This window comes from Peromyscus maniculatus, chromosome 6 (genome assembly GCF_049852395.1).
Source record: "Peromyscus maniculatus bairdii isolate BWxNUB_F1_BW_parent chromosome 6, HU_Pman_BW_mat_3.1, whole genome shotgun sequence".
NCBI classification, from domain to species: Eukaryota; Metazoa; Chordata; class Mammalia; order Rodentia; family Cricetidae; genus Peromyscus; species Peromyscus maniculatus.
Window position 1 is genome coordinate 45,907,301 of NC_134857.1, and position 24,169 is coordinate 45,931,469.

The window sequence follows — 24,169 nt, forward strand, 5'->3', positions numbered from 1 at the left end:
CAACAAACATATTTGCTGAAAGGAATGAGCCCTAATACAAACACATCACATGTCTGTTGGGATGACTTTTCATTTACACACTAGAAAGGGACAAACCGCAGTTTTTCATCTTTGTTTTGACAGATGGGAGATAAGAGGTTTCCATGATTACAAATGCAATCACTAATAATTATTACCATGGCCTAAGGAAAAACTCCAGATCGTTTGTGTAACTAAATTAAATAATTATGGTGCCCTAGAAGAACCCAAAGTCCACTAGTGGAAAGACATCTCGTCTTTCTATCAATCTGCATACATTAGGCAGAGTATGAAAGACAATTGGGAAAACGAGAGAGCAGAGGAAAATTAATTATAATTATGGAAATGCAGCTTAAAGAACAAAGGCTTAAATATGTAACACAGGTCTGAAGGGAAATAATTCTCACTTAGTAACCACTTAACATTTAAGAAGTCTGCAAGTCTGAAGGATAAATTAATGGTATTAGACACATTATTTCTTCCTTCTAATTGAGTAATTAGGAGATTGGGATTCCCAAGCATAGATGAATGAAATGATCATGGCCCTTTTCTGTTTGGCTGACCTCTCCAAATGGCCACAGCCTTCACAGGAAGAATTGGAGGATCTAATGGGAAAGACTAGCCATGGATTTTTCTTGAAGGTGATAGGCTTGTTTGACATAATTAAGAGTGAACTCAGCTGGGCAGTGGTGGCACACATCTTTAATCCCAGCACTCAGGAGGCAGAGAGAGATACATTTCTATGGGTTTGAGACCAACCCGGTCTACAGAGCAAGTTCCAGGGCAGCCAAGGGTACACAGAGAAACCCTATCTCAAAAAACCAAACAAATAAACAAAACAGAGTTGACTTAGCACCTTCTCTCCCACCTAGGTTGCCCACACATGCAGACCTAGGCACTCAGAGGGCCTTTTCATCCCCTCTATTACTATACAGTGTAAATGTCCTTGACAAAGAAAAGTCAGCAGAGAAATCATGGAGCTTCGGTTTCCCAGCCAAATCCCTTCCCTGAATTAGATTCCTGAAGAAAAAAAGGGGTTGAATCGTCTCAATGTGAATGTTTTATAGACAGATCATTGCTTGGCTCTGACCAGTGCAGGTATACAACCTGGCAAGAAAGACACAGTAAATAATGCCAGTATGCTTAGGGACATGAAGTCACCCTAATCTAAAACATTAAAAGGCAAAAACAGGCCTAGAGTGGCTCTAGAATCCACAAGCTGCCAGGAGATATGGAAGAGCCCTTCAGAACTCACAGAGCCCGAGACCCTTATCTTGGTTGTCCAGGGCGGCAGAGATGGCAGGCTGAAGAGCATGCTTCACTCATGAGATGGTCAGGGGAAGTGATACAGAATAACTTAGGTGCATTTTAAGGTATACTTTGCTGATGAAAGTAGCAGCCACTTGAAAGTGAGAGGAGAGGTCTGCAGAGAAGGAACAACCTCATAGCCCACCCATCTTTTACAGATAGGGTCAAGGGAGGAAACATGGGGATAAGAGAAGGAATGCATGCATGGAGCAAGTTGCCTTAGTACCTCAGAGGCAAGGGAAGCCAAGCGCTAGAGATGGGACTGGGAAAGGGGAAGGAATCACATTGGAGGGAGACAATGGGTTCTCTACCTCACGGACCCCTGGTGACAGAAAGGGTGAGAGTGAAACCAAGTACCCCGAAACAGTGTCCTGATCACTCAGCACCCAATCACAGATATCCAGGTAGGGGCTGGAAGAGCTCAGCGCCACTATCTCTCGCCCACACACCAAATCGGAGGAACCAGGCTTTCCATCCAAGGAGAAAGGCACAAATGAACCGGCCTTCCTTCAGCCATCAACAGCTAAAAGGAAGCTTAGGGTGGAATTGTTAAACATGGTTCAAATTTTTAAAATGAGTTAGACCCTCAGCCAACAGCAGCCAAACAGAAAGAAGCTGCCTGCCCGAGATGGTGTGATGGGACAAAGCACTCCGGGGAAATAAGAAACAAATTCACATGAATTCTGTACTAAGTTACGCATGCTCTATAACCCAGTCACAATGAGACATGACTTCTGGAGAAAGGCAAAAAGAAAAAGAATGAAGTTTAAAATTTTAAATACATACAGCATTGAACATTTTATGTATTTCCGAAATATCAAGAATGCGCTCAAATCCCCCAAGATCAGAGGACAAATACGTTTCACGTCAGCTCATTTCAAAGTATTGTCTTTATCTTTTTAAATTTTGTTGACAGTTTTACACATTTGCATAGTGAGTTTTAGTCTTCTCGCCCTCCCTCCGCCCTCCGTACTCCTCTCTCTGCCTTCTTCTCAACAAGTCCCCTCCCACTTCCACGTCTTCTTTTTGGGTGTGGCCCGGAGCTTGAGCAGCAGTTCTTGCCTGAGGTCATTGTGAAGTAAGGGCAATTTATCAGTGGTTACGCTGCTGAAGAGCTTGGCTCTCCCTCCTGTATCAACCATTAATTGCAACAGTCCTTCGGGGGAGGGGGGGGTGTCTCATGGGTCCCTTCTCCTCCCACGACGGAATGCTGATAGGTCCAATCTTGAGCAGGTCTTACTCGGATACCCACAGCTATAGTGAGTTCATGGGTGCTAGACTACTATGTCATAGCCAGAAGACAGAGCTGTGCTTCACACCTCCCCATCATCCGACTCTCACAGTCTGTCCGTCTACTCTTCTGCAAGGCTCCCTAAGTTTTGGAAGAAGTGGTGCAGCTGTCCCATCTAGGGCCCGGCACTTCTACATTCACTTATTCTCAGCATTTCATCCAGTTTGGGGTTTCAGCCTGGTCCCAGATCTGGTTACACAGCCTACCCATTCTTCTGCCCCATCTCTGGGTCTTCACTGGAGGTTAGGGAACACCTCTTCAGCTATATCTCCCTACTAGATCAGGGAATCAGAAGAGTGTCTGGCCAAAGTCAGGCTCCACCAGGCTCTTGTTTACCTCTACTGATCTTCCTTATTTGCACAATGCCCAACATCAATGCGGCACACCACATCAGTCAATCTCTATAACATAAACTTATTTCCTGGTTCTGTTTGGTTTAGGTTCTGAAACCATGTGCCATGTTGTATTTATTAAATACAGCTAGCTGCTTTGGGATTATTTAAACCAGCTGATGTTACTGATAATTCTTTTGCTTTTTACTATTTGAAAAAAAAATTCAGCCGGGCTATGGTGGCACACGCTTTTAATCCCAGCACTCGGGAGGCAGAGGCAGGTGGATCTCTGTGAGTTCGAGGCCAGCCTGGTCTCCAAAGCGAGTTCCAGGAAAGGCGCAAAGCTACACAGAGAAACCCTGTCTCAAAAAAAAAAAGAAAAAGAGAACAAAAATTCATAAAATATATTTTGATCATATTCTTTCTCCTCTCCCAACTCTTCCTAGATCCTCTCCACCCCCACTTTTCCCCCAGGATACTCTTGAGCAGGAGCAGCAGAAAATATTAGATAGAAATATAGCTAGAGAGAGAGAGACAGAAACACAGAAGAGCCTCAGGAGGGCCTCAGGAGGGCCTGGATCCTAATCTATTGGGCCCTGACTGTCTCTGCCAGTAGATGGAAAGACTGTAAGGGCTTTTAAAGGAATGCCAAGGGGTGGAGCAAAAGACCGCCACCCAGCACAGCCAAGTGCAGACCATCTCAGATACCTGGTGACCATGCACTTGGTCAAGCCATCCTCTAATGCAGCCCTGCTGTGTAAAGCAAGCTCAGATCTAACTACGAAATCTGTGTGGGCCCCACACCTACCCATCTAACTTCACATTCTCCCTTAAAAAAAAAAAAAAGGAAATTCAAAGATAGAAAGGCAAAAAATAACAAAGAGCACAAAATAAAACACAGAGTCCTTTTGTATTGGCCAACTATTCCTGGGTATGGAGCCTGCCCTGAAGTGTGGTTGGTATAACCTGTGTAACTTCGTTGAAAAAAACTTAATTTCTCTTTCCAAGTCGGTACCAATTGCAAATAGCTTCTGGTTAGATATGGGACTTTGTGTCTGGCCCCCCTTCTGCATGCTGGAGTTTTGTCTGGATTGAAATTTTGCTGTCACCATCTCTGAATTCATATGTGCCCATCATGTCTGGAAGACACTGTTTCCTTGTGAACATCTATGATGAGCTCAGATGGGGAAAGAAACTGGTACAAATAAATCTAGTTACATAATTCACAGCGGTTAATCTTGTTTGCTGCTCTTCTAGAGAAGCAGAATTCTATTCCAAGCACCCATCTCAGGCGGCTCATAACAGCCTGTGACTCTAGCTCCAGGGTATCCAATACCCTCTACTGGCCTCTGAGAAGACCCATACACACACATGCACACATACACACACATACACACACATACACACACACACACACACACACACACACACACACACACATGCACATAAATATTGAGAATAAGAGAGAGAGAGAGATAGGGAACACAAAAATTTGTAATTCCTAACTGAGTTTCTCTTATAATTGAACACAGAACTAATTTAATCTACCTAGTAATTTAATCTCAGCTAGTAGACATCTGCCAGCCTTTCCAGCTATCCCATTCCTGCACCAGCAATGTCACAAAGATGAAAGAACAGAGCTCTAATTGGGTTCCTGTTGCTGTGATAAACACCACGACCAAAAGTCACTTTGGGTAAGAAGGGCTTATTTGGCTTGTACTTCCACATCACAGTCCATCACTGAGGGAAGCCAAGGCAGGAACTGAAGACAGGAACCTGAAAGCAGGAACCGTGAATCAGAAACCATGGGGAATGCTGTTTACTGGCTTGCTCAGCTACTTGACTTACACCGGCCCAAGAGTGGCACAGCCTATAGCAGGCTGGACCCTCCCACATCAATCAAGAAAACACGCTACAGCCATGCCCACAGAGCAGTCTGCTGGAAGGAATTCCTCATTTGAGGTTCCCTCTTCCCAGGTTGTGTCAAGTTGATAAAAGTTAATCAGCAAACAGATACAGTTCAGAGCAGAGCAAGATGTTCACTGGATTAAACAGTCTCTTCTATTTGGACTATAATTATTCCAAGTTGATTCCAGCAAGAATGTATTGCCACTATAAGCAGAAAGTGAATGTAGGATGTGCTCTATGGACACAGATGTTGCATTTTCAGCTTTTACTGAGAATCTTAGTGCACAGAGTCCTTGCCTCCTGGGAATACTGCTCTCTTCTTTGTGGAAAAAGAAATGTTAAGACATTTGCTCATTCGAGTGGGTGTATTTCAAAAGGCTATTGTATGTGTAGAATGATGCTTTTCTGTTTGTGGTGTAAAGGGTTTTCTCTCTCTTTATCCGGTTTGCTTGGTTATGTAAGGATGGTCATAAACATAAACAAGATGTCAAGTTGGTAAGCAAAAGTTGACTAGGAAGCACACCTGCTCTAGAAGCCCCTCCTCCAAATACACATTTCTTCACCACATCTTGCCCTGTTGTGTCCTCTCTCCTCTCTCTCTCTCTCTCTCTCTCTCTCTCTCTCTCTCTCTCTCTCTCTCTCTCCTTTCCATGTTCTGGAGTCCCCAAAATACTATTACTAGTACGCCCTTAACATGAAACGGACCAACATGTTCACTGAGTTCACTGTCCCCGTCTCCCAAGTGCTGCGTCCCCACACAGACCAACACCCCTGTTCAGTTCACGGCTCCTAACTTGGCCCAATGTTGAGTCCCTGCCCAGACCATCATGCTCACTAAATTCACAGTTCCTACCTTAGCCAAGGCTTGAGTTCCCACAGACGGAGGAGCAGGGTGCCTTTCAGTTCTTAATCACTGAATCTCTTCAGGCGGAGAAACCCAAAGTGATGCCTTACCCTATCAGAAATCAGTTCTTAGTGCTACTACTTGCATTACAAATGAACAGAATCATGGTTCCAACTGGCTTTGATCCTCTTAATCTAGAGAGGATTTAATATCTCTAAATCCTTTGAGAAGTAATTCTTGAATTGTAAGAAGTAATCCATTCACATTTTAAGTGCTACACTGCCCCCTTGTGTATTTTGTGTTCGGTGAAAAGTCACTCACAAAAAAGTAAAAATTGTAACCTTCTGAGACATTTCAAAGGAATCTAAGACACTAGAACTAGAAAGCGCCCTAAAACCTATCAAGACCAGCATGTTTATTTCACACCGGGGAGAATCACATACCTGAAGGATTGTCTAATTTTTCCAGTTCATCCGCTACTGGCTAATGTCAGGGCAAGAACTCTTGACTAGAATTCAAAGCTCTCAAGGCCTAGGGGTATAGTTCAGTGGTAGAGTACTTGCCTAGAACTCATCTCTCAGAATGGGATGATAGCCTGAAAAGGACAGAAACCTTGGGGTGGTGGAGCCCTGACAATCGGAGTTCAAATATCCAATCTCCATGTCAAAATCTCCAAGATTTAGTTGCCCTATCCACAAAACAGAATGAACTCTTACCAAGATTTCCAAAGGGCTCAACGGGGCAATGTTCATTATCAAGCCCTGCATGAAGAGGAGTTCCTTATGACAGCTAACTGCAGTTGTCAACTTGACTGCTTAGAAGAGACACCTTTGGCTGAGTCTGTGGGAAAGTTTCCAGAGAGATTTAACTGAGGAGGAAAGAGTTCCCCTAGATGTGGATTTAACATCCCACCCACTGGAGCCCCAGGCTGAGGAAAATTGGGGAAAGGAGAAAACGAGCCAGGCACAAGCATTCATCACTGCTTCTTGGTGTGGGAGTAATGGAACCAGATGCTTCATGCTCTTCCCTCCAAAATTAGAACCCCCCTCCTTTTATTTATTTATTTTTTGTTTTTGTTTTTGTTTTTTGAGACAGGGTTTCTCTTTTGGAGCCTATCCTGGAACTTGCTCTGTAGACCAGGCTGACCTCGAACTAACAGAGATCCGCCTACCTCTGCCTCCCGAGTGCTGGGATTAAAGGTGTGCACCACCACCACCACCACCACCACCACCACCACCACCACCACCACCACCTGGCTTAGAACCCTTCTGGATACCATGCTTTCTCCCACATGATGGACTGTGCCCTCAAACTGTGAGCCACAGTATTCCTTCCCTGAAGGACAACAAAAGCAACCAATACTGACCATAATATAGTAACATACTAACTGGAACATAACTAAAAAACATCAGAACTGCATTCATGTTGGAAGTGCATTTTAGCACTCTGGATGACAGCATTTAAAATAAGGAAAACAGCAATGAATGTACAGCATTTCAGCAATACAGAAAACTCCACCTCTTGAGACAAATAAGCCTTAGCAGAAATCACTGTACAACCAACAACACGCATGTACACACAAAGCAGTCAACGGAACTCTCAGGTGAGAGTCAGAGGAACGCAAGACAGAACTTCTGCAGTAATATCCCAATTCTGTCCCATATCGTCCCTGTTGAGGGTTCTTTACCATGACAGTATCAGGAGAGTCAGGCTAGAGAGACAAGCTGCACTCTAGGGGTTAGCTGAGTGACACCTGTGTCACCCTCTGCCATCATTTCATCTGCACTTCCTTTCTTGTAAAATAAAGTCACCTCTGCCAGGTCACACAAGGAACCTTGAGGAAAGCACAACCACTGGACCCAGCGTGTGACGCTGCACCTGTCACACACTGGATTTTAAAGTAATGATACACACTGAATCTGTTACCAACATGAGGAAGAAACCCGGGCATAGAAAGTTGAAAACAGACCTAGAGAGGATATTTAACTAAGCAACACCTACGTTTCACGAAAGCTCTCTACTTCCCTCTATAACTCCGTGGGATTCTGACGGACACTGCGTCACAAATTCCAGTGCCCCAGAAATCTTGGGCTCACAAATAAATTTCTCCCATGGGAATCCCGACAGCAGGATGGCCAAAGCTTATCGCTGACTATTAGCCACTAAACAAGCAGCCTTCAGCTGGGTTAAAGGCAGTGGCTGAAGATAATGTTTATTTGTCAAGAAAACGACTAATATTGATTACTCTCTACTCAACTACAGTAATCCACCCAGCGGACAAGCTGAAGTGTGCCAGACAGCCCTATTCTGTTTTCCTGTGTGACAGGTCAAGTCTTCAAACCCCAAAGGACAGCAACGTAAGCGAGTGGACTTCTTTTTAACGAGTTACTAGAACAGACTGCGCATCAGCACACTTTAGCATTTGAATTTGGAAGGCGCCCACCATTCTAGTAATAAGCACTGAAGGGTGAGCCTCAAATATTTACTGAACACTTCACTTCTATGGGCCCAGCCCCAAACAGTTACAAACACCAGAAAGGTGTGTTACTGGAGTCAACCAGAGCAGAAAGGCTGGGAGGCAGGAAGGGGGAACACCACTGCTGTGTTTGAGGTGGTTCACACTGCTAACAACTATGGGTCATGAGTCCGGATGGAATGCTAAGGTAATTAACCATAAGCAAGTAAACTCAAGCTCTTGATTCAATCCAACAATGAGGCTATATTTGCATCCAGAACAGTACAATAAAGGTACTGTCAGAAACCAAAGGAGAGTCCCAGCTACGTAAATACAGCAGTCAGCTCACCATGAAACACACTGTTGTCCACCAGAAAATGCCTGCGGTACTGCACACAGCCCCTCGGCTCGGCGTTCCAGTAGCTCATTGTGGGAGGATTTCTGGCACAGCATCAAAACCAAATTGCCCTGTCAAGAGGAACAGAATGAGACAAAAATGAAGAAAACGGCAGCCACACGCTCACACTGGCAGCACAATGCCATTGGTTGCCTAGCATTAGGGGCAACACACAGGGCTACAATTTGGAGCTGGACTCCTCCAGGCCCTAACAAATTTCCCACAAGTCTGCCCAGGACCTGAATGTCTTTTTTTTTTTTTTTTTTTTTTTTTTGCATACCAAAACAATAACTTCTTCCAACAGCATCATTCTGGACTCAGTTACTGCTTTCTGCTAAAGAAAGAAATCTATCATTAAGCAAGTTTCAGGATCGCTTATGTGCTCCAGGTCCGACTTACATTCCATCAGGACCCCCAACCAGTCAACCCTGGTAAGTTTCCATAAGTTTCACTAGCAGGTGGGCCATCATTTCAACTCCTGACTTTTGTGTTGGGACCATCCTGGCCAGTTATGTAACAACCCATGAAATGTTAGAAATTAGTATACTGTCCGTGTGGGTGCAGATACGCCAGACCACAGCGAAGTTTGCTGGCCTTCTTTTGGTTTATTGCAGCTATCTATTAGCTATCTAATCCCTGTTTCCACCCAGGCTTCCATGTAACTAGAGCCCGGCCAGGCCTCCAGCACTGTGAACTCACGGCACCTGCTGAGATTCCCACCTCTGCGGAGAGCAAGGACTTGAAAAGCCGAGATCTGAGCTGATGACTTAAGCTGCGAAAGCCGATGTGCAGAACCCTGAACAAGGCCCGCTTTGTTCACGAGATTTGGCTAAAGTGACTTTTCAGAATTCCAACCTCCTTTCTGTTCACAAAGCCAGAAAAACCACAAGCAAGGCTGGGAAGAAGCAAAGCGCACGGGTTTTTGTCAACTATCTATCCCACTGTCACAGTCTAGAGTTCTGCAAGTGTACCCCAAATTTAAGTCAGTGGCTCAGTGAAAGAAGCAAGCTAACACAGTGCTGTCTGTCACTGGGACAGCCAGTGGAGGCTCCTGGAGCAAACTCCCACCAAGCGGGTCTTATCTACACTCAGCCTACCTGCCTCTCCACACAAGGCTAGACACCCCCCCACCCCCCGCCCCTTCTTCTTACCTCACTCCTACAGTTTAGAATGATTCTCCCGTTCTGTGAGGCTGAGGCAGTCAGAACGTCACGTGGGAGCATTGAGAGACATGGGAGAGAGCTGCTGACTATAGAGACGGCCCTACCTTCGCCCTCCAAAACCAACCCTTCATATTATACAGATGGCACATCGCAGGTACTCCTAGTTACATAAGTAATGTGGGAAAAGCCTGAGAGTGTAGCTCATAAACAGAGCATGTGCGTAGAAGTGCACGGCCCTGAATTTAATACCTACACCATAGATAAATGAGCAGAACACAATTAAACGGGTTATTAATTTTTTAGAAACTGCCAGAGCTGATGCTACTGCAATCTGCCAGTTTTCTTTCTAGTCCCCCCTTCCCTAGAATAACTACTTTTTAAAAATATTTGTCATGCCAGCGTTATACACAAATCTACAATTTTTGAAGCCCTCTATATTATTAGGGATACTACCTTTTTCCAAGAAAGTGATTTTTAATAATTAAGGGTAGTATTGCGCAATTATAAAAAGCGTTCTTGTCACTTCTAGCATACACGTTAATTCACATGGAATGAAAAAGAAGACCCTATCTATACTCATGCTCATTTTTCCTTGCTAATTCAGTTCTGTGGTTCTGTTATTATCAGATTTTGCCCCCTATACCCAACCCATTGCTATAAAAGCACAAGGAAACCCTAAGGTGTTTACAGTTAGCAAAGCAGCTACATGTGCAGGGCTCCCATCCAGGCCTAATTAATCTTCTGAGACAGGTACCGTTATCTCTTTCTACCACACCAAAGAGGAGAAGACGCTATTAGGGAGATTGATTTGTTTATATGCCAGAAAAAGGCAGAAATACAACCTTCAATCATATCTTCAGATTCCAAACTCAAGTTTCTAACCATGATAGGCCATAAGGAACTAGGTTGTTAGATGATGTGAAGGTTTCGAATACGTCCTGTAGCCAGGCATGAGAGTTCATGCCTGTAATCCCAGAACTTGGAAGGTTGAGGCCAGGGGATACTGTGTTCAAGGTCATCCTGGGGTACATAGTGAAGTCCTGTCCAAAATAATAAATAAATGTGGGGGGGGCGTCCTGCAAATTCACAAGGATTACAGCTAAAATACTGGTTTTAGTGACTCTCTTCCAAGATAAGAACATTTCAAAGGCCCTAGCCAGCTTCTCTGTTGCTAATTGAACACTGACCAAACCAACTAGGGAAGGAAAGGGTTTACTTTATTTTAGCTTACACTCTAAAGCCAAGTCAGGAACTCAACAGAGACCACAGAAAAATGCTGATTATTGGCTTGCTTCTGCTCAGCCAGCTAGCTTCCTTATAAAAACCCAGGGCCGGGCTGGAGAGATGGCTCAGTGGTTAAGAGCACTGGCTGCTCTTTCAAGTTCAATTCCCAGCACCCACATGGCAGCTCACCACTGTCTATAACTCAAGCTCCAGGAGTTCTGACGCCTTCACATAGAAACACATGCAGATGAAACACCTATGCACATAAAATAAAAATTAAAAAAAAAATAAAACAGGGCCTAGGATGACACTACCTTCCCACAGAAGAAGGGAGGTCCTCCACAGTTAGGAATCAAGAAATGCCCACAGACATGCCCACAGGCCAGTCTGATGGAGGCGCTCCTTGGTTGAGGTTCTCAGGTGTGTCAAGCAGACAGTTTAAAACCAGCCTCACAAAAATAAAATAAAATAAAATAAAAAACCCTCAACATTGTTTAATCTAGTCCCTCTCACTTCAGCATTAGAGAATTTAGCCACTGAGTTGTGATGAAGCCCTAGTTAAACTATTCCAGCCACGGATATGTGCTGTGATCTCAACATTCGTGTTCCCCAAGTTCCCATGTGGAAATCTTTAAATGATGATTTCAGGAGGTGATGCATTGTGGGTGATAGCCTCCCTGTGGTTCCTGTCTTTATGTAAGAGGCATCAGAGCTAGCTCACTGCATACAGCATGTGAGGATACACCAAGAAGTCAGCAGTCTGCAACTGGAAGAGGGCTCTCCCTAGACACCAAATCTGACTTGATTCCTAGCCTCCAGAATTGTATTTCTGTTATTTGTAAGCCACCTTGTCATTTTGTTATAATGACTCAAATAGATTGACAGCATGAGAATAAATGAACATAGTCCAGGGCTTCAAGTCTTAACAGGTGAAGCCTGCAAAATCCTTGCTGTCCAAGCATGAGGTCCTGAGTTCAATCCCCAGAACCTACATTAAAAAAAAAAAAAAAAAAAAAAAAGGTATGGTGGGAGGACACTTGGAATTCCAGGGCTGGGAAAGCAGAGACAGGAGGACCCTGAGATTCACTAGTGAGCTAGCCTACTCTACTCGGTGAGCTCAGGGCCAGTAAGAGACCTTGTCTCGCCTGGCGGCTGGTGGCGCACGCCTTTAATCCCAGCACTCCTCAGGAGACAGAGGCAAGTGGATCTCTGTGAGTTTGAGGCCAGCCTGGGCTACAGAGCGAGTTCCAGAAAAGGCTCCAAAGCTACACAGAGAAACCGAGAGAGAGAGAGAGAGAGAGAGAGAGAGAGAGAGAGAGAGAGAGAGAGAGAGAGAGGCGATGTCTCAAAAAATCAAGGTAAGCAGCATCTGAGGAACACTCAGGGTTGACCTCTGGCATACACATGTGTATCCATAAGTATACATGTGCATGCACATGCCTGTACACAAACAAACACACATGCACACACACATAGAACTTTAGCTCCAACTAGATTTAGAAGAGGCAGACCATTCACTAAAGGAAGGCAATTGAAAGGAATGTCAAGCTTCAGTTAAGCCAAACTTCTTATGAAACCAAAAGGAAATCGAGGCCCAAAAAGCATGTGTAATTTGCAAGCTATCACTGCTAGCTATTCAAAACTGCAGAACCCCACCTTCAGGAGCCCAGAGTTCTTCTGAATGCTCTATGGTCCTATTTGTATGAGCACAATGAAATGCACTTGTGTTGCATTGACCAAAAGCCAAGATGTTTTAAAAATGAGTGCTGTTTTTTTTTTTTCAGTCTTATTTTATACCTCACAAAACATTCCACATCCTAAGGGACCTATGTAGTGTTTATATTATACCTAGAACTCTGTATAAATGCATTTGCAAGCCATAGACTATGTAAGCTTATTTTATGGGTATGGGTATTTTGTCAGCATGTATGTCTGTGCATCTCATGTGCACCTGGTGTCCTCAGAGGCCAAAAGAGAGCACTGGATACCCTGGAACTGGAGTTGCAGATGGTTGTGAGTTGCCATGTGAATGCTAGGAATCAAACCCAGGTCCTCTGTAAGAGTAGCCAGTGCTCTTAACCATTGAGCCATCTCCCTAGGCCCCTGTGTTGATTTGTTATTATTACACCTCTTTATTTATTGTTAGTGTTTATGTGAGTTTACGATAGCCACAAGACACACATGGAAGTCAGAGGGCAAGGATCAGGAGTCGGTTCTCTCATTCCACAAAGTGGGTACCGGGGCTTGAACTTGGGTCATAAGACTTGGAAGCAAGTACCTTTACCCAAAGAGCCATCCCACCAGAATGCATAAATTCCTGATCACTACAGAGGTTCACAAAATTATTAACTTACAAGAATATCAGAAATAACCAGCAGTTATTAAAGAAAGTTCTGTTTCAAAGTAAGGTTAAGGTGGAATTTTTGGTTTTGCTGATATTGCTTCTTGTTGTTTTTAGGAGGCAGAGTCACTAATGGTCCAGGCTGACTTCAAACTCACGATCCTAGCTTCATTTCTATTGCTGTGATAAAAAAAAAAAAAAAAAAAACACCTGACCGAAAGCAACTTGGGGGAGGGTTTATTTGAGGACACAGTTCCAGGTCACAATCCATTATTTTGAGGAAGTCAAGGTGACAGGCACTTGAAGCTGCTGGTCACATGACATCCACTGCCAAGAGCAGAGAAATGAAGGCTCAGTGCTCAGCTACTTGTCTCTATTATTCTTACACAGTCAAGGGTCCACAGCCAGGTAATGGTGACTAATGCCCAATCCCAGGCTGGGTCTCCTACATCAGTTAAGGCAATCAAGAACAGGCATATCCACAGACCAGCTTCATCTAGACAAATCCCTCGCAGAAACTCTACCCCAGTGATGCTATGGTGTGTCACACCGGCAAAACTAACACATTACAGGTATGTGGCTCCATGCCTTAATATATTTCTTTACTTTTTGTATTTCCATGACCAAAACTATCCATGTAAAGACAGTCAGAAGACAGCCTAACACCAATACCAAACACATATACGAAATAAAGCACTTTTATAATAAAGCATGAAAGACAGCACTTTTAACTAAGAAAACAAAATACTTGAAATAATAATCACTTGCCAAACATTTTAAATTCTATAAATAAAAAAGAAAAAACTTCCACACCATATCTACATAGTTAAGCCTGCCTAAGAAGTTGCAGGCATAGCCGGGCGGTGGTGGCGCACACCTTTAATCCCAGCACTTGGGAGGCAGAGGCAGGCGGATCTCTGTGAGTTCGAGGCCAGCCTGGTCTACCAAGTGAGTTCCAGGAAAAGGCGCAAAGCTACACAAAGAAACCCTGTCTCGAAAAAACCAAAAAAAAAAAAAAAAAAAAAAAAAAAGAAGAAGAAGAAGTTGCAGGCATGTAGAGGGACGCTCCCCATTATCTGTGTTTCCCTCTAAGAAACTCCTTCTCCCATTTCACCCTAGAGATACAGGTGCTATGGGCTCAATTCACGCGGTACGTATGTGGCTTGGGCAGGCAACACGGGCATCCCCAGAGACACAGTACAGGAGATTCCTATGGTTTGTCTTAGACCATCGAGTCAGGTGGGTCTAATATATATATGAGACACAAAAATTCATTCTCTGTTGGACTTGAAGTTGTGGAGATGTGAGGCTCAGGGTCTAGAACTTAGAGCCACTATGTCTGGATAGAAGGGGAAGGCCTGCCTGAGCCTGAACCACACAAAGAGAAACCTAAGTCCTGCTGATACCAAGCACACTGAAGCTAGAGAGCCCCCTGCACCATGTGTTAAATGAGCCTTAAATCTGCGTGTTGGTCTGCTTACTTGTTGAAGCCATGTGTAGCCAGAAACCTAACTAATGAAATATGTCACCATAGCAGAATGTGGAGAGCCCATCTGGTAGTCATGAGCCCTCCACCTGGTTTCAACTCTGATTCACATGTGACCTGTTTTTTAACTGGATCTCTTTGAGTTGAAAAATAAAATTGAGCTTAGGAAAAACAACACCAAATGCTTCCTTCATACCTTACTGAAAAGTGTTCTCCACACTATTTGTAGGTACTTTTAAGCAAAGCAAAACCGAACACCTTATCTTTAGCTTTAGAATTTCCTTAGCTGTCTTTAACTGTCTAGCAAACTACGATACTGTTTTAACACATTTTACGAAACAGTTCAAATCTGTTCCAACCACATAAATGGCTTATAAGCAAGCTTCTCTAGTCCACAAGCTAATAAAAGAGAATCTTGGGGTGAGGAAGTGTAGACAGACATTGTTTTTTTAAAGTGGGTAGTGAGATGGCTCAACATGTAATGAACCTGCTGTCAAACCTGATGACCTAAGTTCAATCCCCAGGACACATGTGCTCACTATGGCTGCAAGTGCCACCCCCACACACAATAATAATAATAATAATAATAATAATAATAATAATAATAACAAATGAAATAAAATAGATTTTTAAGGTTTTGTTTTTTTTGTTTTGAGATAGGGTTTCTCTGTGTAGTCTTGGCTGTCCTGGAACTTGCTCTGTTGACCAGGCTGACCTTGAACTCACAGAAATCCACCTGCCTCTGCCTCCCAAGAGCTGGGATTAAAGGCACGCACCACTACCTAGCTAGATTTATTTTTATTTTATGTGTATGAGTGTTTTGCTTATATGTATGTTTGCGCACCAGGTGCTTGTCTGAAGCCTGAGGAGGCCAGAAGAGGGGGCTGGATCCTCTGGAACTAAAATTACAGATAGTTGTGAGCCATGTGGATGCTGGAAACCAAATCCAGCTCCTCTAGAACAGCAACCAGTGCTCTTAACCCATGTGCCAAGATGTATTTTTTTTTAAAAGTGGATGAATTTGTCTCCACACTTTGACTAACATCTCTACCACCTTCTCTCCTATGACTCCTACAACCAAAGCTATCGATATCCTCTGGAGTCACTGTTCCATAAAAACAACACTCCCCATGCCATTCCTCTACATTTTTGAAGAACCAGTGAGATGCAAACCCACATCTTCTGATTCTAAGCCCTCCATCCCATTCTGGGACACTCAGCATTGTTGCTCGCTCACTGACATTCTACGTCCCCAAAAAGAGCTTAGGGTCTCCTCATTGACTATGCACAAGACTGATTCTTCCCACCTCTACTCTTCCACCCACCTTACCGCAGACCAGAAACGGGAAGGAAATGGCTACCGGAAATGTTACTTACTTTTTAAAATGTGTATTTATCCCTCCAGCCAAGAGTTTTTCAAGTGTATGGTATGCAGATAAGCAAAGTGTGAGCTCTTTGGGTATGAAATGCTGTTTTAAAATGAAATTTGAGTGAATGCGGTCTACCAGCCAGACCTCATGGGAAAAACTGTCTCACGGGCTCACGCTGTCTTCAAATTGCTAACCACAGGACCACAAGGCTCTGGGCAGAAATTAAAATGCAATACCTAAACCTGCTCTCCTTTCGGAAAAGGAAGGACTAACTAGTTCATGGCGGTTCTAACAAATCCAGAGGCGGCAGGAAACTTATGCCTGACTCCGATGTCAAAAGGCCAGAATTCGGCCAGGTCCTGCCTCTGGGGTTCGCTCAGGCTAGCGTCTCCACCACTCTGTGCCTTATCTGAATGAAAGGAAGAAAAAAGGATGCAAGAAAGGAGGGTGGGAGGAAATATAGGAAGAAAGGAAGGCAGTAGGGTGGGCCGAGCAGCAGCAAATGAGAAGCTCTCTGGAGCCCTTCACTCAGCATTAGGCAAATCTTCCCCTAAGTCTCTCAATCCATTCATCTGTAATTATAAATTTAAATAACGTCGAAAGCCCACAGAATCCCCAGGAAAGTGCTCACTGCACTTCTCATCAAGCCTTGCTGGGAGATAAAAGGCAAAATGAATAGCCCCTGACAGTAATGTTCATAAGGCAGCATGCGTTCAAAACAGCAAGTCCTGGGGAAGGTGGTCTTTGAACTCCATCCTGACCCTCACGCCTGACACAAGGGACGCTTGAGGGCTGCTGTGCCCTAAGATGGCCAAAACCTGAGGTCTCAAATGAAATCCAGTGAAAAGCTAAGATTTGAAAGAAACTTGGCCCTCTCTCGTTTCCTCATTAATTTTAAGGCAATTGGGATTAGTCAGAGGTGTGGGAGTCGGGAGGGTGCAGTGTGAGGTCAGGGGATCCTCACGCCATCCAGACGTGTCCGTCCCATTGGAACTCCTGTCCTTCACTTCCCACTGGCTTCCAAGTAGATAGTGCAGAAGCTCTGCTGCAGATAGCCTACTTCCACAGCCCCGCCCTCCAACAAGGCGGACTGAGGGAAATAAACACAGGGGCACCTCGTTCATTTTTTTTTTTTTTTTTTTTTTAAGGCACTCGGGAGACATTACTAAGTCTCACATTTCTGGCGGGTTTTTTGTTTTGTTTTGTTTTGTTTTGTCTTTGCAATCAGGGGCTTGACATGCTCTGAGCATGGGCAACGAGATTCCCTCAGCTCTCCTAGGACATGAGGATGCTACCATGGAATGAACTGGTTTAAAAAAATAAAACAAGTTGACTGGAAAGAAGGCTCAGTAGCCGAAGGTGATTCTACAGCGCCCCTGATCACGCCCCTGAGGCCCTGTGAAGGCAGAAGGAGACAACCACCATCAATGACGCTTTTCTCTGACCTCCACATGTGTCCTACGATATGCACACGCATGTACACACACAAAAATAAACAACTTAGTAAGTATAGCTTGAAAAAATCAGTACCTTTTGTTTCAATAATTCATATTCACATTCATAAGGAATAGATGTTTTCTGGCAGGGCTGGGGATTGAACACAGGGCCTTGTGCATCTTAGGCTAGCAATCTATGCTGAGCTACATCCTAGCTCAGTGAAACTTTTAAGTTTGAAAACTTTTATTTTTTTTTCAAAAGTAAAGAGTACCGGCAGAAACAATATTAATTAATAATTGCGGTAGAACCAATTTAAACAGTACTACTACAGGTGACAGAGTTCTCATCTGCATACTTTGGGGGCTTTTCTTCCCACGGCACATTGTGAAATGACTTATCCCCTCTTATTTTAAGCATGCTCAAGGTATAAAGCTTTGCAAATACTGGAGCATTGCCAATATCTACCACAACATTTTTTGACACAGAAAAATAAGAACACAAATACTCAAATATTACCCAATAAGCACTGATTGTTGTGTGGATAGTTTTAATTATATTTGCAAAGAACTTGTAAATTTATAGAAAAATGTTCATGAAATAATGGTATGTGGGAAAAAATAAGATACAATACTCCACTAATTATGCAATACAGTATTTTGTAGAATAATGGTCACTATGCTAGCAAAGTGCTTTAATTTCAACTGCAAGTTATAAATAATTTACATATTCATATAAATATATATTATATGAATTTATAAATATCCTTTAAAATATTAAGAAAGGTCTCTTGATTTTTTTAACATTTTGTACAATTTAATATCAAACACTATACTGTCTCTGCATCTAATAATGTAATCCTGAAATATTTCTGTTAATCTGGTAATGTGAATTTTCCAACTTCAATTTCCAAAATGAATCCAATCCTGTCAGAGTGCATCACTTTTTTACACATCGCTGAGTTTGTGCTGTTCATGTTGCTTATGATTATGACTTTTACGTGTGTGTTCCTCAGGAAGATTAGCCTGTAATTTTTATTATTTTCCATATTACTATCTTCCCTTGGATCCTCAGGATTAAGTTTCTCATTTCATCAAACCTCTGCTAGGCAGGAAGCTATCTGTTCTCTTGTAAAGTTTAACATGCATTTATCAAAGTCTAGATAATCGGTATCTTTAGTCTCTTCCCAAACTGTTCCGGAACCTTAGGACACAGGAATCGCATTTGCTTTTCCAACTTATGTCTCCATTCCAGCTCAAGTTGCATCGTCATTTTCTGTGGCTGACATGTGCTTTACTCACAACTTCTCCCCTTCTTCAATCTCCATTGCTTCTCTTTTTCTCCACTTCCAAAAGTCTCGTCTTTTGTCTCTATTGTACAGGGTTACAATAAGGCCATTTTCATGCAAGTACGTAATGCATTTTGAGCCTATCTGAGGTACTCCAATACTCTCCCATTCTTGCTCCCCTCCCATTCCTTCCCTCTCCCCTCCCATCCCTCCTCTCTCCCCCACCCCTCCTCTCTCCCCTCCCATCCTCCTCTCTCCCCCATCTCTCCTCTCTCCTCCATCCTCCTCTCTCCCCCATCCCTCCTCTCTCCCCTCCTATCCTCCTCTCTCCCCCATCCCTCCTCTCTCCCCTCCCATCCCTCCTCTCTCCCCTCATCCCTCCTCTCCCCCTCCCATCCCTCCTCTCTCCCCTCATCCCTCCTCTCCCCCTCCTATCCTCCTCTCTCCCCCAGCTTTCCTCTCTCCCCTCCCATCCCTCCTCTCCCATCCCTCTTCTCTCCCCCCATCCCTCCCATCCTCCTCTCTCTCCCCATCCCTTCTCTCTCTCCCGCATCTTTCCTCTCTCCCCTCCCATCCCTCCTCTCCCCCATCCCTCTTCTCTCCCCCATCCCTCCTCTCTCCCCCCATTCCTCCTCTCTCCCCTCCCATCCCTCTTCTCTCCCCCATCCCTCCTCTCCCCTCCCACCCCTCCTCTCCCCTTCCTGTCCCATTATTCTCCTCTATTCCCCTAAGTAGTTTCCCTCCCGTTTTCTTGTTACCTGTACATACATGACTTTACGAGTCTGTGAAGTCTGGGACTCACAAATGAAAGAAAACATGTAATATTTGTCCTTTTAAGACTGAAATCACTTTAGATTATCTCCAATTACACTCATGGCCCTACCCACCTCCATTCCTCTTTCTCTTCTTAGGATAATTGAGAAATACAGGTTAGTAGTTAGTCATCTATAGCAATCAAACTTGTGGTCATATTATGTATATTTTCAAGTTTAAACAGATATATTTTAGATAGGTGATCTTCAAATGCTTCAGAAACATACAGAATATGACATTTAAGATGTTTAATAATCTAAGGCTTTTCATGACAGTGAGACACGTCTGCTGCTGGCAGCACCAATCTACTTCATAAAAGAATGATGGGCATTGAAGAACCTCCATATGGAGTTTGCTTTAATTGTGGCAAAGCTAGCCATTTTGCCCTTGCCTCAACTACCAACAGTATACTATACAAATTGGACACGCAGAACACAAAGGAAAAAGATGGCCAAACTTTGCCAAGTCAAGGTAGGACAGTCCTTCAAAATGCCTGCTTCATAGAAAAGTCTATCAGATATCCTAGGCCTGTAGGCCAAAGATGGATGCCCCAACATTGCAGAGGAACCTTGGGTAACTATCCAGGAAGCCAGATGTCTTTGTCATTTCTATAGCTTTAGAGGTTGCTTGCCCTGAACTTCCTGTTTACTCAGGTAATACTATATCCTTCCCAGGTCTTTGATGGCATTTAAGTCCAGATAATTATAGTTATAGTTTTCCTTGTTACCAAATTTAGAAAAGAAACTCACATAAGAGATGCAAAGTTTATATGGTTGAGAAACATAAAAGCTTAAGTTGCTTATCTAAGAAGATGTTTTAAGGTCTAAAAAGATATTTTTGAATGGTAATAAAAGTTATGATAGAAAATGGCTTAAGTATAAAACTTTCCACTGACTAAGATAGGGTAAATGATACAGTTCTTTCTCCAAATTTGCCAAATACAAATGGACTGGATATTGTGAATGTAATTCTGATTTGATAATTGTTCTTACTGTGCATAGTTTTACTATGTTAGAGTTAAAACATTTCTTTTTATTTAGACGAAAAGAGGGAAATGATGCAGAATATTTGTTTAACTATGCAAAGATGTGTTGCATTTGTTTAATTATGTAAAGATGTGTTGCTGTTTATCTTGTCTGCCTAAGGCACCTGACTGGTCTTGATGTGTGTACCTAATTATTCTTTACCAATAGAAAATCGGGAGTCAGATATGGGGGTAAGAACCTGAAAGATCAGAGAAGCAGTGGAGCTGCCACCGGGGACTTCCTACATCTTCCCTCCTCCATCCAAAAGGGCTCGGATTCTCTCTCTGCCCTGCCTTACTATTTCCAGTCTCCGATCTGTCCTGTCCTCCAAAACCTCTAGGATTAATTCTGGTCATCTAGTGGCTAGCTCTGCCCTCTGACTCCAAGCAAGCTTTATTGTCAGAATATGATCAAAATATCACACAACATGGTCTAATTAAAAGGCTGAACAGCCAATAGCAAGGGAAGAGATATAGACGGGACTTCCAGGCAGGGAGAATTTAGGCTCAGGGGCAAAAAGAAGAAGAGACCCAAGGGAGACAGCAGGGGCCGGCCAGCCAGAACAGAGGAAGCAGGAAAGCAGGACATACAGAATGAAAGAAAGGTAAAAAGCCCCAAGGCAAACATAGATGAATAGAAACAGGCTAAACTAAGTTATAATAGCTAGTGGGACAAGCATTAGCTAAGGCCAAGCATGCATAATTAATACTAAGTCTCCGTATCTTTATTTGGGAGCTGGTTGGTGGCCCAAAGAAAATTCCAACTATATTCTACAATACCAGAGGCATTTTGTTCAAATGTATCTAGCCTTGTCTTTTTATCTCCTGCAGCCATGAAAATTAAAGTTGAAATAATTTGTGGATTTTTTTCAGAAAATATTTTTTTAAAAAAAGTTACTTGCATTTGTTTGTTTATTTATGTGTGTAACAACTTGCAGGACTCACCATGTGCGTCCCAGAGATAGAACTCATGTTGTTGGACGTGGTGGCAGGTGCCTTTACCTGTGGGGCCGTCTCACTGGCCGTGTTTGGCAGCTAACTTCAAGGCAAAGGTCAGCTTTAGTTTTCAATTGGCTCCTCTTTACTTAGCTTTCACCTGAGCTATTAATTTAAGAAAATGATTTAATTTACCTGGTATTATAAAATTATTTCAATATGTAACAGGCCACCAGACTTTAGTATGCCCCCAGACCTTAGCACAACTGATTCCATAATAGCCATAAAACTCAGCACCGCCGGGCGGTGGTGGCGCACGCCTTTAATCCCAGCACTCGAGAGGCAGAGCCAGGCGGATCTCTGTGAGTTCGAGGCCAGCCTGGTCTCCAAGGCGAGATCCAGGAAAGGCGCAAAGCTACACAGAGAAACCCTGTCTCGAAAAACCAAAAAAAAAAAAAAAAAAAAAAAAAAACACAGTATCACCGGCCAAAATGAAAAGACCTAAACCATCAAAATTCATATAGTTCTGGAAAAGTCTCTAAATGTACTAGCCTTGCTTTTTGGCTTCTGTAGTTCTGCTTCTAGCTAACTGTTCTCGTTTACAGAAGTATGTCAACCCAGAATATGGTTTTGTGCTTAAAATCTCACCCTGTGAAAGACTCAGGGCTACACTGAGATCCTGAACAATCAGTATAGTCGCCATGCAGCGAATAAAGACTTTTTTTGGCTTAAACCTATGTCTGAGTAATGTTCTCTGGTGGATACCCACAAGTGGTATTAGAAACAGAAACCAACCAGGAAAGCTCACTCAGAGCTCAGAGCTCTGCAGCTCCAAAGCCAAATCAGCACCTAAACAAATCCCAAAATGTACGCCTCGGTGCCACTTTGTCACAATTGCTAATACACTGCAATAGTCCCTGGGCCAAGTATCATGGGAAGCGTTTCACAAATAACTATCCCAAAGTCATAAAGACATAGCTATTATCCATGTCTTACAGTTAGAAAACTAAAACAAACAAAGATTTAAGATCACCTAAGGACCTACAGCTCTCAACCAACAGTGCTGAGATTTAATCAAAAATTATACAGCTTCAAAGATTCCACTCCAAAGCTCTGTGCAATTCTGAATAAAAAAAAAAGGGGGGGTGGTGGGAATAGGCGGGCAGGGAGAGAGAGAATATTTGAAGGAGAACCCTGTTAGTCCTGCAGGGACACGAGGAAAACCCAGACTCCCAGATTAGCGGTCCTTCCACCTCCTACCCTCACAGTAGGAGTGACCCTCATCTTAAAAGTGGGCTGTTGTATACTGTGTGGAAATACATTGCTGTGACTGGTGTAATAAAAAGCTAACAGGCCAATAGCAAGGCAGGAGGTATTGGCAGGACTTCTGAGCAGAGAGAGAACTCTAGGAAGAAAGGCAGAGTCACGAGCCCAGATGTGAAGGAAGCAGTATGGGCAGCGCCGAGATGAGGTAACAAACTATGCTCCAGAATGTGGATTTAAAAAAAATGGGTTAGTTTAAGTTATAAGTTATATAAGTTGTAAGAACTAGTCAGGAACAAGCCTAAGCTAAGGCTGAGCATTCATAATTAATACTAAGTCTCCATGTCATTATTTGGGGCTGGTGGTGGAAAAGAAAGTCCTACTGCAGAGGGCACACCAAGTGACTTAATATTAAGACTACATTGAAGCCTGGCAGTGGCGCACGCCTTTAATCCCAGCACTCGGGAGGCAGAGGCAGGGGGATCTCTGTGAGTTCGAGGCCAGCCTGGTCTACAGAGTGAGTTCCAGGACAGACTCCAAAACTACATGGAGAAACCCTGTCTTGAAAATACAAAAAAAAAAAAAAAAAAACTACATTGAAAAACTAATACCCAAAGCAACAGTGTCTGGTAATTAGATCTTTGAATTCTCGGTAGACATTATTAATCTTGAGCTCTAGCCCAATATTGACATATTCAGTCTCATCTAAAATCCCTAATAACACACAAATCCTATACTTACCTGTCATTCTGGCATCCAAAGATCTTGATTCACACCAATTGTCTCTAAACTAATCATCTGAGGTCTGGAGAGATGGCTCTCAACAGGTAAGAGCCTGCACTTCACCAGCATAAGAACATGAGTTTGGGTCACAGCACCAATGTAAAAGCCAAGCATGACCATACCTGCCCAAGATGGAGAGTGACAGAGCAGGACACTCAATGTCCTCCTCGGGCCTCCATAAATGCACATGTGCATAAACCTCACATACATCCAACCACGCACAAAATAAATAAATAAGCCAATACTATCCAACCTATTCCTGCATGCATAAGGGTGCCTAATATTTAATCTCAAAGAAGGGTATCCCCCCAGAGAACAGATACCTAGGATTCCCCCAATTCATCCATCCTTCTTCTTTCCACTTCCCGGCTCACCAGTGAGTAAATGAAGCTTATCATCTGGGAGCATTAGATTCTCCTTATTGCCTACATCCCTACCATCCAGCCTAAATGCGTTTGGCTCCAGAAAGAGAATGCCTTGCTCTGGAAATT

At 43.3% G+C, this 24,169-nt stretch overlaps 1 protein-coding gene across 4 annotated transcripts in view; it reads right to left on the reverse strand.

Moving 5' to 3' along the window:
- The window catches only part of Plch1 (phospholipase C eta 1), a 221,904-nt gene that overhangs the window by 181,246 nt on the left and 16,489 nt on the right, over positions 1–24,169 (reverse strand). For all 4 annotated transcript variants that reach the window (XM_042279101.2, XM_042279098.2, XM_076574186.1 and 1 more), the window contains exon 2: positions 8,506–8,624. In XM_042279101.2, the coding sequence (XP_042135035.1) occupies positions 8,506–8,584 (79 nt within the window). In that variant the 5' untranslated portion in view covers positions 8,585–8,624. The remainder of the gene's footprint in view (positions 1–8,505; positions 8,625–24,169) is intronic.